Here is an 18,628-nt window from a genome sequence, read left to right as displayed (position 1 = left end):
GTTGGACATCCAGCTGGAAAAAAATGAAACCGCCATAGCTGTGTCTCGATACGACTTCAAGTAACAATGAGGTAGAGCCGGTCATGCATCTTCACTTAAAAAAGCAGACAGGAAAGTAAGTTTGGATTGCTACTTGATAACAATTGCTTATGATGTTTACCCAACGGTTTCGTTAAGCCAAAGCCACGTCTCTGGGAAATCGGAGCGAATCGTTTCCACTTCCTTAAGAGCAGTAGCATTGACGGGATTAATAATAATAATTATAAAACTTTATTTCACGAGGGTTACATATTTAGTACAGTACTAATCTTACATATGGCCCTCACATAAAATAAATTAAAAATCAATTTGTTAGATACATTGTTAAAAAGTGTTTTTTAACGTTCTTTTTGAAGACAAATAGTGATGTCAACGTTTTTAAACTAGTTGGTAAGTTGTTCCATAGCTTAACTCCATTATAATGAAGGGACTTTTTGAACAGCTCAGAGTGTGCTCTAGGTAAGATTAAGTTATTTTGTGTTGTTGATCTTAACCCATAATGATACATTTCATTGCAAGAAGTAAAACAAGTTTTCAAGTATTCTGGTGCCATATTATTTAATGACCTATACACTAGCACACTTGTGTGGTCCATAATTCTATATTCAAAGGGAAGAGTATCGGTATCATTAAACAGCTCTTTGCTTGGAGTCATTGTTGACTTTTCTTTTTAAAAATAATCCTAAGTGCTCGTTTTTGAATTTTAGTAATTGCAGTGATTTGTTCCCGAGTTAGGCCATTCCCCCAAACAACAGCAGCATAGTCCATTATTGGGAGAATATATGCATTGTAGTACACATTTTTGGCATCGGTATTTAAATATGTAGACATCCTACGAAGCAAAGCAACTGCCGAGGCTAGCTTTGATAACACTTGTTTTACCTGATCTACCCAAGTAAGGTTTTCATTTATGTATACACCCAAAAGCTTTTGACAGGATGTAGAATGTATTTCTTCATCATCTAATTGTTCGGAATAGCTTTTTTTCCTCTCAAAAAATACATTATCCTTCCTTTGAGTTAAACAGAGGTTCGTATTTTCTGGACAAGAATTATTTTTAAAAGTGTGTATACAATGATGGTTACCACAAGCTAATAGTTTACTAGTTTTATTACACCCACAATCACACAGTTTCTCTAAAACTTGGTAATAATTATAAAATGAGTTATTTAAAATATCAGAGTTTCTGAAAACGCCGTGCGTTTCGTTGCTACTGTCTGCTCTTCTCTAGTAGTTGTGATTTCGGTGTCGGCGGTACATAGGTCCAGATCCCGCAGCCCTTTCATGACTTTGTCTCCATGGTGATCCAGCAGAGTGTTTTCTCCGAGGAGTGATTAACACTCTGTTTTTGTTTCCGTGACTCGGTGTGGAGTATCTTTTTCTCGCGGATCCGCCAACATTGTTTACAGTGGGTTTGAGGATCGGTATCACTTTATGAATGCATTTTAAAAGTTGTGACGTACCTGCATTGGTTAAATGAACCTTATCCTTGTGTAGATACATTGTCACAATCTCTCCATTTCCGTCGTGGAAAGCTGGAGAATTGTCCACAAAATTACATCCTTTACGGACGGCCATTTCTTTTATAATTCTGTTATAGAATTCAGTATCTACATCTTTTCTAGGGCATAGACCACACACGGACACATTTTCTGATAAGACACGCTTTGTTGTACTTATGAGCTCTTCATAGTTTTCTTGGAATTTAGAAATATTTTCTCCGTCAGCAGCATCGTTTCCACCAACAAACAGAACTACGTTAGAGTAATATCCATAGTCACACGGTGTGGTATTGATTCTGTTTATTAGATCTTTAATTCTTGCTCCCCTGTTTGTATCAACATCACAATTGTTTATGCCTCTCGGGTTTATTCCTTTCAATATTGAACTTCCCAACAGCAGAGTTCTTTCTAGAAATTCTTGCGGAGGGTTGACGGGCAGTTCTGTTGCAGCTAGTAAAGATATCTCACCGTTGAACCATGAGCAATATCAGGATATGAGGGATCTAAAATGAAGCTATAGTCCAGGGCATCGTGTTTTACACACAAATGAAGGCATGTGAGCGACTTGCACAAACGTCCCATCGCAGTCTCACAATGATAAAACGTGACATGAGTTTCACAAAGCCCAATTTCATTGGAAAGTATCTGGACTCGAAAATATTTACTTTCAAATAATCTTCGAAAATTTTTTCAAAGGATGCCACACCAGACCTTTCAATGGAAGTGCGTGATCGGTGAAGCGGGTCAAAGATAAGTTGTTAGTTCTTAGGGCATGTATAAATACCACACAACATCACGACATCAAAAAAAAAAAAAAAAATGGCGTTAACGAGAACACCCACCAATCCAAATCCTCCGCTCTCTCATGTCATGCGATAATTGCCGTTATTTATAATTATGTTTTTATATATTGTTGTTCAAAAAGTAGTATATTTTCGCGACTTTTTTCCACATCACTAATATGATGCAAACACTGATAAAAATGAAAGCAAACATTTGTACTTACAGGATGGTGGTTCCACATGGTGATATACCAGCGCATCAGTGATGATGTTAACCCCAGCGTTCTGTTATCGAAATGATATAGACGCAGACCTTTAATATGATTTATCAGAAATCAAAATAATTAGAAATTATTTGTAATCTACTTATTCACAGATTATGCTTGATGACAACTGAATATGATATAGAACAAAAGCAAAGTATGTATAATGCTAATTAATAAATACATTTCAATATGAAATAATATAATCCACAAATACAAAATTCATAAAGAGTGTAATCAAATGTATATATCAAAATGGGAAAAGTTTTTATTTCTATGAATTCACAAAAGTCTTACTATATGAACCATTGAAGCCAGATATGTTTATAAAAATATTCCAATTTTTTATCAATACAGTTATTGAAAAGTAACTTGGTTTCAATTACAGACACACCTTCCTCAAAACACCACATTAAAAAGGGAATAGACGGTTAAGTAAACATTGCCTTCATTTTTAGTTATTTACATAATGACTAACTACTTGGACAATGAAAAACAAATAAAAAACATCAATATAAAATGCCACGAATGTAATTTATGATTTTTAAATATAAAAATCTGATATATAAAAGAAATAGTTCACCAATTTGAATAAAACCCATCAGATCCTGTTCATAGAACAGCCCCATATGTGCAGAGGATATTTGCGAGTCGGTCTTTGCGACGAATTATATCAAATGAGCTGACTATTAGATATGTACACGTACCTCAAAAATCTGCTTAGCGTCGGATCCACCATAATATGTTGTATAAGGCCACCATATCATCCGCTTCCTCCTGCCAACAGGAGGCGCAATTCCACCTCCAAAGAATATTGGTCCGTTGTCATGCGAGTGTGTAATGGTATCATACGACTTCAGTTCATCGGTGACCTATGACATATTGATATAGGTGGAGACAAGTCATACACACATTCATGAACGTTCGCGCATGCGCACAAGGGAATATCATATACGCGCAATGTGACTATGCTCCTTTGCGCAGTGATTTTGATTACACAACTATAAACAAGCACTCATTATTATAGGTAACCAATCGATACATATATTTTTTTAAATACGTTATTAGCGAAGCAGCAAGAAAATATTGATCGACATGGATGCCATTGGAACTTCATTTATTTTTTAACAATTGCGAAACAAATAATATCAACAGATATTAATTTACGCAGTTGGCCCGGATTGAACACGAGGTTTTCTTTCTCAAGAATGAATTCGAAATTCCGGATGAATAACCACATGATCCGGCAGATGAAAACAGTACCTTTCCTCGTCCGATAGGGAATCGAACCCCAGTCGGGTAGGTGAAAGGCAAGCGTGACACAACTGTGTTTACTACTGACCAGCCGTAAAAAATAAGGTAGGAAAAGGTGGTCCGTAAGGATAAGCGATTTTTATAGACACCCGCCACGTAAATCTAGATAAATTTAGATTATTTTACATCCTCGAAATCAGAAGCAGAGTGGTTTATCAAGTCAATAATAATACATGTTAAAAACCATTATTGTCAGAACGACATGTTCTGATATGTCATCAATTTATGAGTGGGGAACGAACGTTTTGTGCATCAGTAATGACGTAATCCACAGAAACTCATCATCAATTTATGAGTGGGGAACGAACGTTTTGTACAACAGTAATGACGTACTCCACAGAAACTCATGCATTATACAATTCAATGCTAAACAGAACATGTATTGTACACATGGAACGTACCTCTGCCGGCGTGATGTCATTTCCGCTCTTAAGGAGAAGGACACTCTGGTCGACGGCAAGTAAATTGACAATGGAGTTGGGGTCAGCTGAGACGTCAACGCTGATGCCTTCACCGGGTTGGGCTTTTGTTTTGTCGAACCTGATAGATACCTACAATAATGCATCTCTTAATAACTTATATGCAGGAGTAACTGTGAACCTTGGCGCTCTCGAACGATCCTTTCATATAATACTCCGATTATGTTACTTTTATATTGTCATGAAACCCCATCCTTGTAAATGATACGCTCGTTAAGAATAATAGACGACTATGCCAATAAGGTGAGCGGAACAAATTTCATAATTTGAATATATTTCAGTTATGTTATTTTTTCATCAAATGTTTGTTGTTTTTCTTATTATATTTGTCTAATAATTTAATGCGCGTTGGATCAAACCATTGTGATGAAAAACAAAAGTGTTTATATTTACCTCGTTTTCAAAAGTTCCGGAAACGTCAAAGCTTATGCTGTCTGTAACAATTTCTCCATCCGGTCGGAAGTAATAGGCAACAATCCTGGCATTTGGTGCCATTTTTGAATTCAGCGGAACATGGAATGGGAATGCTGTAGCACTGTCCCCATCGATTGACCCGGATACTGCAATACTTCCTCGACTCATCACCTATAATAACGACATAAATCGTCATACAAAGTGCGTAATATCCAAGATAAATAGTGTATAAAACAGTTATTGATAGGATAAATAAAACGCACTAACATTATAAACAAAAATGAAAACTATAATAACAGTCATAGTCAGCACACAAAGTAGAAATACGTACAATATTGAGGCGGTATAGTAGCACAAACACGAAGAAATTTCCAGCTCCAACGACCGTGTGTGGCATTCGACCAGATTGCTTAGGTGAACCCAATACACATCATGGTTGTTAATTTCTATGGACTCGTGTTTGTTTAAAATTTCGTTAGTGGCAAACCACACAACAATACTTGGTTCTTTGTTTTCATGGTAATTTTTTACCAAATCATTTCTTACCTGGTAAACTAGTTTTTGGATTTGTGAAGTTGACACCACCCGGAAATCAATATCTTTGTCATGGCCGGCCTTCAAAAGATAACACATGGTAAAATATCACATTTTATTAACCATCACCAACAGAGTATCCGCATGTAGTATATATATGATATCTTCAGCCGCATCACGTTCTGTATATGATAGAAATATATCTATCAAAATTTTAAACTTCACACATCCGATCTGGATGTTTTTCATTTTAAATTTCGATGTTTCGGTTTCAGTTGATTTTGTGAGTAGTATTAATCCGTGAAATCAAGTACCCGCGAAATTGCACTTTTATGAAAAAAAAACGAAATTATGGCACCACGAAAATCTCTAATTTTACAGTAAATCAACTCACTCGCAGGTTATTTGACTCCAAGGATATCTGCATGTAACTCTCTGAAGGAGAGTAACTCCTCTCTATTGTCTTATACTGCGTAATGCTTCCGTACTTAAACTGAAAATAGATTATTTAAAAATAAATAAATCATATTTCATTTTGAAGTACAAAGAAAATGAAGATCAGAATATTATCTACGTAAATCTAAATATAATGTCAAATGTCTTTAGAATTGAACTATGGCAATGATTAGACAATTATTTATGACATTTCTTGATTTGGGTTCAGGCTCCTGGTTTCCTGGTTTCAGGTTTCCTGACCAGGAAATAACAGAATCCATAAAATCAATAGTTACTATTTCTGCTTTACACGTAGCATTTAAGGAGTGGGACGACTGTTTCGCCCCTTTGTCCCAAATAGGTAAACACAAACATGCACCGCAGCCTCTCAAAACACTCACACAATCACCATTTGGACGTAGCTCACAAAAATGTGAAGCCGTCCTTAAATGACCACAGGGCGTTAAATAGTCAAAACCAAAACTAAATTACTGTTAGAGAGACGCTGGTCGCATTGTGTGGAATGTCGATTTTAGCTTGGACGAGTCCTGTGTCTGTTAGACTCAACGTCTGATCTTGAAGCAAATAAGACATCGTACGTGGGCCGTAGTAATACAGAGGTGTAGTGGTTTCTGGTAAATTAGCCGTAACCTGCGTATGTACAGTTAACCTGCCCGTGGACGCGGTCAGTGGTGTGTCATCTTGTTGGACAACCTTGGCCTGAAAGAAATGCAAAACAAAATTGTAAATTTATATGGGACCATGATTGAAAACAATGGAATACCGATATTAACGAAACTGAAGTTTTTACTATTAGTATTGTAAATAAGATACAAGATATTAGCACCTTCAAACGAATTGAGATGTAGTAGAAACATGAAGTATACTACTATACACCATACCGCTGTTTCGTCCTTCTAGGACTCGTCAGTGATACTTAGGACCTTACGTGTTGATAGGAGGCGACCAAAAAATAAAGCTCGAAATAGATAAAAGGAAATCATTTCATAATTTTCAATTTCAATATCCCATTTCATTCTGAACCTAGCCCATTCGAATCATTCAAAACGTGACAATCAAGTTACGATAAACATCGTGAATTAAAAAAACCACCAGCAGTCTGAAAATGTGTACAAAAAACACACAATGTATCAAAAGCAATCAATCAAGAGGAAAATATTGATCTATTGATCTGATTGTACATGGAGACGTCTGAATTTGTGCCGGTGTTCAAACAAATAAAAATTTGGACGAAACCGAAATCCAAACACAAAATCAATCAATCAACGGGGGAAAATATTGATTTACACTTGATTGTACACAGAGACCATTAAAAGTAGGACCCGATGTTCTAGAAAGATAACCGTCTTCTGCTTCATCGATAACGCCCACATATTGGTCTAAGCCAACACCAGGTAATATCACGTTCACAAATCGAGAGTCGTGGTTGTGACAGTGGAACTACCAAACAGATCAACGAGATCGAAGGTTGTTGGACTATATTTCATTCCGAATTTTAACTCAAACAATTACTTCTACCAAATTACAATGTAAGACGAGACACTGTCTTTGGTAATGCATACTCTTAACAGTTTTTATTCAGATATATTCAACAAGTTAAGTTAGGGAAAGATCCTACTGGCAATGTGTCAGGATAAGATCCTTGATAGTCACTCTGTCCGAAGTCCAAGGGACACAAGGATAATATGCAATATACTGTGTGTTAGTAATACATATATGTATGATGGCATATCAGGTAGGACATGAAATCCAGACGGATTGACATACGAAACAGTCGTTATCCACAATATCCCATACGGTTTGTAGAAATATTAAACGTTGGTCATACTTACATATGCAATGTATTGAAGACCTGGCTTGAACGTTGTAGGGTTAGATGGGAGAATTTCTATCTTCTCCGCATGCGTGTAGAAGGGCATCTCGCTAGAACCGTCGAGAGTAATCTGTGTGAGGCTTTCAGTTACGTTGGCCTCAACTATGACTTTATGACTGTTCAAGTAGGTGTAGTAGTGTTGGTCTGTCAGTCCAGATATAGGCACTGTAAACTTGGCTTCACCGTTTATCTAGATATCGAACGTAAGCACATATTAGAAATTAATCACGAGAATAAGATGAACAGAAAATTAAAGGCATGTATCTACATTAGGATGATCTTTAATTCTACTGTCCAATCAGCAATATATAAACTCTTTGTTCGATGAAACTGACCCGAATTACAGTATCAACAAAAGTCATGAATAGTCATGAATTTCTTTAAGGGGCATCTAAACAGCAAATCCAGCCAAAGCAGTTGATATTTTACAAGGCTATACATCCGTACTAGGGAACAATTTAATAAAAGTAACTTGATAAAATTTTGATATGTATCATGTCAAACTGTGGGCCTTGCTGTTGACATTTGATTTGTTCAGTAGTTCGTAAATTTCAACAAAACATGAAAAAATGCATGTTTCAGGGGAACATAATTAACTCATTTGCATCGCATTTATTGGTCAAAACAGTCGTTTTGCTCACAAGGGTCTAAAGAACAAAATAGGAGCATAAGTTTGACTAGATTGGACTTTATGATTTGTATTAATACTGATTTCATTTAGACCTGGAAATGCAAATGGCGGTTGTCAATAATATCACACAATTATGGCATATAAGAAGGTATTACGAACGTCAAAAATGTTCATATTAGATACTATAGAGAACTCTAAACATGGCAGGAAGACTGTTTTTAGGAAAAATGTTCATCCGTTGAGTTTGGGTAAAAAATATATATTTCTGAAAAAAGCCCAAAACTACGGAGCCCCTTGACTGACATGCTACACTCTTATTTTATTTCGTTTTATCGAAATGTTATTTCGTTTTATCGAAATAATAATTCGTTTTATCGAAATATTATTTCGTTATATCGAAATATTAATTCGTTTTATCGAAATGTTATTTCGTTTTATCGAAATATTATTTCGTTTTATCGAAATAATAATTCGTTTTATCGAAATGTTATTTCGTTATATCGAAATATTATTTCGTTTTATCGAAATGTTATTTCGTTTTATCGAAATAATAATTCGTTTTATCGAAATATTATTTCGTTATATCGAAATATTAATTCGTTTTATCGAAATGTTATTTCGTTTTATCGAAATATTATTTCGTTTTATCGAAATAATAATTCGTTTTATCGAAATGTTATTTCGTTTTATCGAAATATTATTTCGTTTTATCGAAATAATAATTCGTTCTGTGACAAGATGATCAAACAGCAACAACACTTGCGATCATTTGTTGACACTCAGAAAGGAACACAGATAAAACATTAATGTAAAAAATAACATATCCAAACAGATATTGGAGGAGGACAAACTAATTGGCTCTGGTTTCATCAATATTTCTGACCTTCAGGAAAGTCCTGTACTTAGAATTCTCCAAAGAAAAGCATTACAGGATTTAGGGAAAACTCTTAAGAAAAAATCCTTCACGTCTGTAATGTTTTCCTAAGGACAATTTTCAGTTAAGAAACTTTCTTATATAAAGTATTTAAGGAATATTGATGAAACTGGGCCAATATTATAACAGAGTTACAATGGTGGATGTGATCACAGTTCAATTATTTCAACAATTACCCTTTATAAGAAAAAGTATTTATAGGAATCAATTTTCAACTATATTACTAAACTTTTACTTCTGTTGGTTGCATTTCTTATGCAGCACTATACACCTTAACAAGCAAATGAAGGACAAGGACAGTTGTCAAGATCCCACGCCCATTCAAATATTGCATTACGTGAAAATAAATGGGCAACATGCATAAAAACATAAAACACATGACATAGCATTTAGAATCATTACATATTGCGATAATCGAACTATAGGGACTTAGGCAATGAGTCTACTAAGCAAGCTTCATTAAAATCTAATCATTCCTTCAAAAGATATTGTGCCTAAAGCCAATCAGGTCAAAGCAGCCTCATTAAATATCTGCGCAATATGACGATAATCTAACTTTAATGAGAGGTTTAGGTAATAACTCTACATTACAAGTTTCATCAAAATCTTATCATTCCTTCAAAAGATATCATGCGGAAAAACAGACGGAAGGACAGATAAACAACGGAACCTATTTGTATATAACATTTCGATATAACGAAATAAATTTTCGATAAAACGAAATAACATTTCGATAAAACGAATTATTCTTTCGATAAAACGAAATATTATTTCGATAAAACGAAATAACATTTCGATAAAACGAATTATTATTTCGATAAAACGAAATAACATTTCGATAAAACGAAATAATATTTCGATATAACGAAATAACATTTCGATAAAACGAAATAATATTTCGATATAACGAAATAAAATAAGTGTGTAGCATGTCAGTCAAGGGGCTCCGTACAAAACTCACCAGTTTCACAATTTGTTTTAAAAAGGTCATTCTTATTATAATCAGATGTCTTAAAAGTATGATATAGGAGCCTTTTTAATGGCTGAAATGCCTGTCTTTATGTCATATTTGTGTTATATCATTCACAGCCGCCATTTACATTTCAAGGTCAAAACAAAATATGTGTTTATACCTACATAAAGTCAAATCCGGTCAAATAAATGCTCCTACCCTGTGCTATGGACAATTGTGAGCATGACAGACGGGCTATTTTTCAGGTTTGGTTATTTTTGTGACTACAACTTACCACAAAGTGACTCTATAAAAGAATAGTTAGCATCTACATCAAATTATTTATGATTTTAGACACTACATGTCCAGACAAACATTTTGGTATATAACATGACAATTGTTGTGCAAATTTTAAGATATTTATTCGTGTTTGAAGTTCAACATTATTTTGCTTTATAGATGACCCTTAAAAACAAAGTACTTAATTGTAAACAAATCATTCATAATCCAAGATGGGATGAGTCCAGGTTTCCTTTGTGCATTAAGTCTGAACAAGATTTATCTCAAACGGACGCAAAGTATTACCAAACAGTGTGTAACTAAATGATGAATTAAATGTTGCTTTATTGTCAATAAATTATATAGTGTTATTTTTTTGAATAGGTGCTTTGGTGGTCGATAATACCCGGATGTTGTAGTTACAGAATTGTAAAGTGTTATTTTTTTGAATAGGTGCTTTGGTGGTCGATAATACCCGGATGTTGTAGTTACAGAATTGTAAAGTGTTATTTTTTTGAATAGGTGCTTTGGTGGTCGATAATACCCGGATGTTGTAGTTACAGAATTGTAAAGTGTTATTTTTTTGAATAGATGCCTTGGTGGTCGATAATACCCGGATGTTGTAGTTACAGAATTGTAAAGTGTTATTATTTTTAATAGGTGCCTTGGTGGTCGATAATACCCGGATGTTGTAGTTACAGAATTGTAAAGTGTTATTATTTTTGATAGGTGCCTTGGTGGTCGATAATACCCGGATGTTGTAGTTACAGAATTGTAAAGTGTTATTATTTTTAATAGGTGCCTTGGTGGTCGATAATACCCGGATGTTGTAGTTACAGAATTGTAAAGTGTTATTATTTTTAATAGGTGTCTTGGTGGTCGATAATACCTGAATGTTGTAGTTACAGAAGATACGAATTTTAACTATGTTATTTCAAGGTCGTTTAATTCCGTACATCCACATCGTACAAAAATGATACCTCGTAAATGGGTCAATGTGAGAGTAGGATATGATAGTAAAATTTCCAGTAAAGAAAAATATCCTTAAATGGTCTTTGTAGTAAAGAGCAAAATTATCTGATTAACAACACGTTAAATCCATTGGCTAAATGAACTGAAATTTTAAGACATAAGGTCCAGGTTTACCAGAACATTACAACGTTCTAAATATGAATATACCTGTGTATCTTAATTTTAAGAGTAAAATTAAAAAAAAAAGTTTTTGAAAATTATTGAAACCATTCTTAAAATTGAAAGTATTTTATTTATTTCTATGCACGAGTATTAAGTCAACAACTCGCCGATATCATAATAATGTCTTTTTAAGTATTTTCAGCACACATTCCATATGAACAAAATAAATTGATAGGAATACCATTCAAAAATGCCCATAAACAATAATACTCTATGCTTCAAATGTGTCAGCGGCCATGTAAATCAAGCTAAAACTGTGTGATGGTCACAAAATTACATCAGAATCCTTTATACAAACCTTTATGTCACACAATGAATTGCTTTGATATAAAGGATTTAACCAAAGACATACAAGACATCAGCCCCTTTTAAATTTTAGTCAGATACAGTAGAGTCAAAATTAATTAAACTCCATCATACAGCTGTTTTGTACTTCTATGACTTGTCAGTGATAATAACGGCCTAAAGGAATCATAGATAGCTAAAGAAAAAAAAACCTCAAAGTACTACTAGGTTCAAATCTGGATTGTGAGGTGCATAGGACGCCAAAATTTCAAAATTTTCAATATTAAATTTTTAAAGGAATGTTAAATTCATGTGTATATTCTTTACAGTCATATTAGCGCTAAATGATAACTTACATCCATTGTCAGTTCAATGGTTGGAATAGGTGACGTGGAGTAGTAAGGTTGGTAAAAGTTTATGTGAGCCCTGAGTGTTACAGTTCCATTCACCGGCTTTCCGTAGGTATACCTGTGAACAAATCTCAATTCAATACAATCGATATGACTGAATGTCGTGATATCACGTAATCAAAAAAAAAAAAAAAAAAATGGAATAAAATTGCTGAACGAAAAACAATTGTTTAAAACTGAGAAACGCACAAAAACTGCGACATAATTTGTTTATACTTCACAGGCAAGGGGTTGGTCGTTTATGGTATCCATCATAATTCGTATTGGACTTTCAAAGGAACAATATAGTGCTACTCAAACTTGCTACAACAAAGACATTGAAGACGTCCATGGCCGGATATATGATCAGTATATAGTTTGACACGAAAACAAATAAAACAATACGAGGACAATATACGTATTTGTTCCGGAAGGTTAAGCGTCTTCTGCTTCAACAACGTCACTCGTCATGCGAAGCTAAGTCATATGAAGGACGTTTCAGGATAAACACTTATATTTAGTGTGCATCTGTCCTTAATCTTTTTTTCATATTCCATTGCTGGTATATAATAATTTTGATATATATCGAGTGTCCTATTTCAGGTTTAGATAAATTGATAAACAATATCACACTTACTTTGCCTTTATTGTTCCTTTAATATCTGTTGTCGAAGTCAGAGAGTAGGAGGGCAAGTTAACTGTTACTTCGAATTTCGGCAAGACTGAAAAAAGAAACAAAAATCTTCCTAAATACACTGAGACACATGTCCTAATACCTCATAAATTATAACTAGAAAATGAAGTTTCAAAAACAAATTATTCCATGTTAATCCAATCTTCGTTCTTGCATATGGTGGTTATGTGATAAATATGTATATAAATATAGATCACAATAATTGTTCAGTTTCATGTTTCAAATTACAAAGCCATATTACTTACCATAATGTGCCACCGTGAACATCTTGTCTTTGGTCATTCCCTGAAATGACCAACGACGCAGGAAGTCAGAACCAGCATTTAACGTTTCCTAACCAACCCAGCATGAGGATAAATGAATATTTTAGAAAGAACTATATGCCAAAGAATTAGCTTTTATTGATATTGTTTCTTAAAATTAACAGCAGAATTGCGCAATAACCACATAATCAAAATCTACTTACATGTGTTTTGACCCGTATTTTCCAGTCTCCGAGTACCGGCTTTGTGTCCATTATCATGAAATTAGTAAGTACTCCTGTGGAATCTTGTACTCCAAGTAATTGCTTTATTTTATTGCTGTTTGGATCCTGGAAAAATTGGCAAGAAAACATGAAAATATAGTTACTTAGCGAACCAAAAATGTATAATTACGCAATGATAATTTATGATATATGTAATATATATATATATAGAGAGAGAGGTTCCCCAACGAGTGGAGATTGTTTATCATTTTTATCCAACTCGAATTAGTTAATTTTCTAATTTTGAAAAGACACGAGCTTTAGCGAGTGTCTTTTGAAAATTAGAAAATTAAATAACGAGAGTTGGATAAAAATGATAAACAATCGTCACGAGTAGGGGAACTTGTTTATCCCATAACTTCTTTACTTACAAATGTAAGTCTGTCAAGTTCAAATTCTCCCAGCGTAGCAACTAAATTCCGTGAACCAAATCACTACACGACAAAATATAGGTCGTTATGAACGAAAGCTTATCATTTATTTTAGATGCACGGCTCATATCCTTTGTACTATATTTGTAAAAGATATTATTTTACAAAACGAAAAATTAGTTTGAAAGTCATTGTGTCGGTTTAATTTATTAATAGGTAACTTGTTTAAATAACTCCGCTCAAAATATTCCAAGACGACACCGTCATCGCAAAGTCGAACGTCACCGCTGAATATTAGACTAATCATTGTCAGATTCAATTATCGGTCCTTTCCTGGATTTCGTAGGTACGCTATTACTGGTTATTATGATGTTAAATGGTCATTCTGAGATTTATTCATTCAAGACATCGTGCATTTCAACAAATATTTCGGAAACCGAGCTGCCAGCAAGAGTGTGAAGCAATATGCCTATGCAGTTTACGTTTGTCCATGTGTTTACACGAAATCTCATCAGACATAGAGTATAGAGTTTACTGACATGAGACAAATGTTCCAAGATGATTTTTACATTTTTGTGTTTGGGATAAATATATTCGTAATAAAGGTAAGTGAAATGATAAGAAAGTGTTTATTCGTTGATTTTTTTCTGCTGGTACAATAGTCTATACCGTACCGAATGACACCCAACTAAAAGGGAAGCTGCCTAACAGTTACGTTAGATGCTGCGACCGTTTCATTCAAATCACTACGATTAGAGACAGCGATTAAACCATTTTGTATTACATTTGTTCATTGTTTTGATAATTCATTTCTAGAATCAGGGGGGGGGGGGGGGGGGGGGGGGGGGGGGGGGGGGGGGGGCGGGGAGGGGGTCCAGTTTTGGTTCGATAGGCCCATCGATGCAATATCTCGCTTCCGTGCGTGGTCTATTTTACCATCATCAAATTATATTTCGTACGACTCAAACCCCAGATTAATCGACATTTCCATGAGGACACCCCTCTCATCCAGTTATATATAAATGCTAATGTTGAGCACCGACAAAAAATGTGTACATGCTGATCTTTTGAAGACAGACGGGAAAAAAAGATAGTGAGAGTAGTAAAAATAGTCAGTGGTCAAAGGCCAGAGGTTAGCCAATCAGATTTGTTGGAGGTCACAAATGACCAATCGGAGGCTTAGAAAGTGGTTACACACTGTGGTGTGTAAACAAAAACAATAACACACTGCTACGAATTTTATCACGTGAAATATCATTTGTGAAACAAGCGTAGTTATGGGATATATATATATATTTTGATACGATGTTTAATCTACTATAAATTCTTTATTTGAAACTCACTGATTACACTTCCAAACAGCATTACAATTTACGTTCAATTTGTTCCCTTTCTATGCATATTATTGTAAAAAGTAGTTAGTGTTGAAACGGAACACAAGTGAATACCATTCTAAGATATGGAGTTAGTAACAGATATGTATGTGGCGAATAATGAAGTATACAGCTTTTTGATTTTTAACGCCAAATTTAAACATTTGTAAATCAAACTTTAAAAGATTATTTTTCCTATAATGTTTGCACACTTCTTATTTAATTTAAAGAGGATAAGAAATTGTAACTTCGCGAAACAACTTTTTACGTTGTAATGAGGGTAATACAAATATATGATATATGACTATTTGCATGATTGAAAATTAAAATACTGTTGAGTATCAAAAATGTTAATGATAATGTTGATAATGGAGGAAAATATGTATGAAATGATCTGACATTACCACTTACGAAAATCTCAATATCCATTGGTCCAAGGTACACTGTCAAGTTTGGATATATGGCAAATGCTCTGAAGTTGACTGAAAGTATACATTTTACAGAATACCTTACTGAGGACACTTTAATGGAATCCAGTTTCCTCAAACAAATACAATATAAAATACATTAATATTTATAGGATGTATGTACTTAAAAACAAAAACATTATATTGCATTACAATATAAACAAATATAAATACTGAAATTCTGCAACAAACAGAAGTGAAACAAAATGACACAAGACATTCGAGATAGGTAAATGATTCCTTAATCACATACCGTGAATGTTATATCAATGATTTTATCTTACTCTATCTTCGAGCAAAGAATAAAGTAGGTCAAAAAGTTAAACGTTATTAAAGAAGCATGTAGTCTGTTTAATGATTTCCGCAAAGAAAATGCATCGTTTTTGCTTCTATACTTTTCACCCTAAATATTTGAACCGTGTAAATGTTATTACTGTTTTAGTATAAAGAGAGCTGACCTGTTTGTCCTGGTTTGTACATGGCTTTATCTGTCTGTACAAAAATGGACATGCCCTTGGCTGCATAATGGAGACGTGTTGTGTTTGAGAAATCGAGACCATTTGCGCCTTCAACGGTAAGTGCATACGATCCAATGGAAATATTGTCTGGAACCTAAAAGGGAATGAATGGAAAATGAAATAAATAAATAAAAATAAGAAAATGTGTTACGGACATTCGCTGTAAATTTCAATATTAGTCCCTTACGAATTACAATTAATGAAAGATTTGTTTAATTGTATTTCGCTTTATTTTTTAACAATAAACGATATATATTGAAACAATATAAATTAGCGAAAATTGGACGACACATTTTCTTTTTTTGATAACTTTTCTAAAGAATGCTTACCGCGATTCGCATGGTACCAGGGACATCTGAAAAGGATTTAGATGATACTTTATGAATATTCGTTACATCATTTATGATACGATATAAGTAAAACATATATTCTGTATTGCTGCTGATTGTCGTATTAAATCAATTCCAATGTAATGTTAAATGTTAACAAATGTTTCAATATCATTAAACTAGTAGTTCAAATCAAGATTGACTTTTCTAACCGAATAATTTTTTTTTTTTTTTTTTTTTTTAACATTTTTACATTATACCAGAAAAGACGCAAAGGTGAGCCAAATGTGAAAATAAAGAAACGGAAGTGCATTAATAATATGATACATTTGGCACATCTTGGATATTAGATAATCTTACACGAACAGAAAAACGAAATAAGACAACGAGCAATAAACATTTGTACAGTACATACGTTGTTGGAATGTTGCAGACGAAGACGCTACAACCGACTTGTCTGAGTAATGAATGAGTTTCGCCGTGACGAGAACATCACCAGTGGCATGTAGGATGTTGACACTGATGTTCAGAGGAACGCCTGGCCGGACGTCTTTTGGAGTGATTACGACATATGTACTGCAATGATAATATATATTACGTCATTCCTCATTATTAACTATGCTTTTGTCTCTTGTCTTTTTACCCGTTCAACAAATCGATATAAAGGACCACACTGTACTCTGGGAGAAGTGAGAACTTTTGCATATTTCAGACAGGATAAGAGTCATTACCGATGAATATTTCAATGTTTTGAACAGGACAGTAGATTTATACATATTTAAAGTTTATGTCAGCGCTCCTGAAATTGCCTTCATTTAAAAAAAAAAAGATAAAAATAAGTATTATTGCAATACGACTTTTGATCGCGGAACTTCCATTAAGACTACTTCTAAATAAAAAACAGATATCAAACTTACTCTTTAGCCACAGCTAACCCCAAAATGAGGATGAATAAACAGGCCCGAATCATTTTATCTGAAATAAAGATAGAATGAGTTTAATAATATACTTAATACAAAGTTATATTCTTTGAAAAAAAAATATTGAGAAAATGTCTAAAATTCTAATTGTATAACTTCTGCAAAATATTTTGAAATTCAGTAAAGATGATTTCATTGCATAACACTCTAATTTCGAAGATTTGATTTCTGATCATTTCGATTATGTCGAAGTCGACAAGACCAAATAAAATATACAACCTATCCGATAGTCCATTACACTTAACCAAAGTTCAAAGTCTAAGTGTAGTTGACTTTTATATTTGGTATCTAATATATTCTACAACCTTGTCTTTTCTGGATATATTGCATAGAAAATATTGCCAATGCGTAGCATATTTCCTGGTAGTTGCACGAAATCTATAGTGTCGAGTTCAGTCAACTATGCCTTTCGCGCATTTTCTTATTATCGCTGTGTACTGCACGTGCTTTTGTACCCAGATAGCATTGTATTACACGTGTCGCCTTTCTGTGTGTCGGTATTTTAAAAGAAAACAAAGGAGAGAAAAAGGAAGACTGATCACGAAGAAAAGAGGGGAGCAGCTGGATTGCTAATAACTGGCAGTTCTTCGAGAATGGCAAGTACATGCTATGATGAGAAATACAATTTGATTCATACCGAAAATGTAGACCAACAACAATATACATTGTCTGCAATGGCCAGTTTGCAATCCGGATTGAGCATGTTTAGGACCTCTTGAAAATGTATGCGAGGGCAAGAGGCAACTTAAAAACCTTGGTCAGGTGGAGCAAAACATTATAGCTGAATTGAATAGAATTGAACAAATCATCATACAGAATTTCATGATATCAATGAGACGACGATGCCAAGCTGTTATCAATTGATATTGATATTGATATTACATCAATTATTATCATTTTATGAATCAATAAGTAAGTGACCACTTGTATAGCATGGAATTATGAATGAGTTATAATCGCCATCTTTCTCTGGTAAAATAAGCACAGTATTTTTTTTCTCAATTTGTTGAATCATAGTGACAAATGTAATATAGTCAGGGAGGGTCAATT

At 34.0% G+C, this 18,628-nt stretch overlaps 1 protein-coding gene across 1 annotated transcript in view; it reads right to left on the bottom strand.

The window, feature by feature from the left end:
- LOC117329794 (CD109 antigen-like) overlaps window positions 1–17,570 on the bottom strand; it is a 35,634-nt gene extending 18,064 nt beyond the window's left edge. Inside the window, exons 1-17 of the mRNA XM_033887943.1 lie at window positions 17,516–17,570; window positions 17,014–17,174; window positions 16,599–16,624; window positions 16,210–16,363; window positions 15,696–15,766; window positions 13,481–13,606; window positions 13,260–13,299; window positions 12,958–13,042; window positions 12,288–12,399; window positions 7,616–7,846; window positions 6,255–6,482; window positions 5,722–5,820; window positions 5,340–5,408; window positions 4,773–4,964; window positions 4,302–4,451; window positions 3,294–3,458; window positions 2,548–2,608 (exon numbers count right to left, since the gene is read on the bottom strand). Of these exons, the coding sequence (XP_033743834.1) occupies window positions 2,548–2,608; window positions 3,294–3,458; window positions 4,302–4,451; window positions 4,773–4,964; window positions 5,340–5,408; window positions 5,722–5,820; window positions 6,255–6,482; window positions 7,616–7,846; window positions 12,288–12,399; window positions 12,958–13,042; window positions 13,260–13,299; window positions 13,481–13,606; window positions 15,696–15,766; window positions 16,210–16,363; window positions 16,599–16,624; window positions 17,014–17,174; window positions 17,516–17,568 (2,023 nt within the window). The 5' untranslated portion in view covers window positions 17,569–17,570. The remainder of the gene's footprint in view (window positions 1–2,547; window positions 2,609–3,293; window positions 3,459–4,301; window positions 4,452–4,772; window positions 4,965–5,339; window positions 5,409–5,721; window positions 5,821–6,254; window positions 6,483–7,615; window positions 7,847–12,287; window positions 12,400–12,957; window positions 13,043–13,259; window positions 13,300–13,480; window positions 13,607–15,695; window positions 15,767–16,209; window positions 16,364–16,598; window positions 16,625–17,013; window positions 17,175–17,515) is intronic.
- Between the last annotated feature and the right edge of the window lie 1,058 nt (window positions 17,571–18,628).

This window comes from Pecten maximus, chromosome 6 (assembly GCF_902652985.1).
Source record: "Pecten maximus chromosome 6, xPecMax1.1, whole genome shotgun sequence".
NCBI classification, from domain to species: Eukaryota; Metazoa; Mollusca; class Bivalvia; order Pectinida; family Pectinidae; genus Pecten; species Pecten maximus.
The sequence above is the reverse complement of the archived record's forward strand: the minus strand, read 5'-3'. Positions and strand labels throughout refer to the sequence as shown.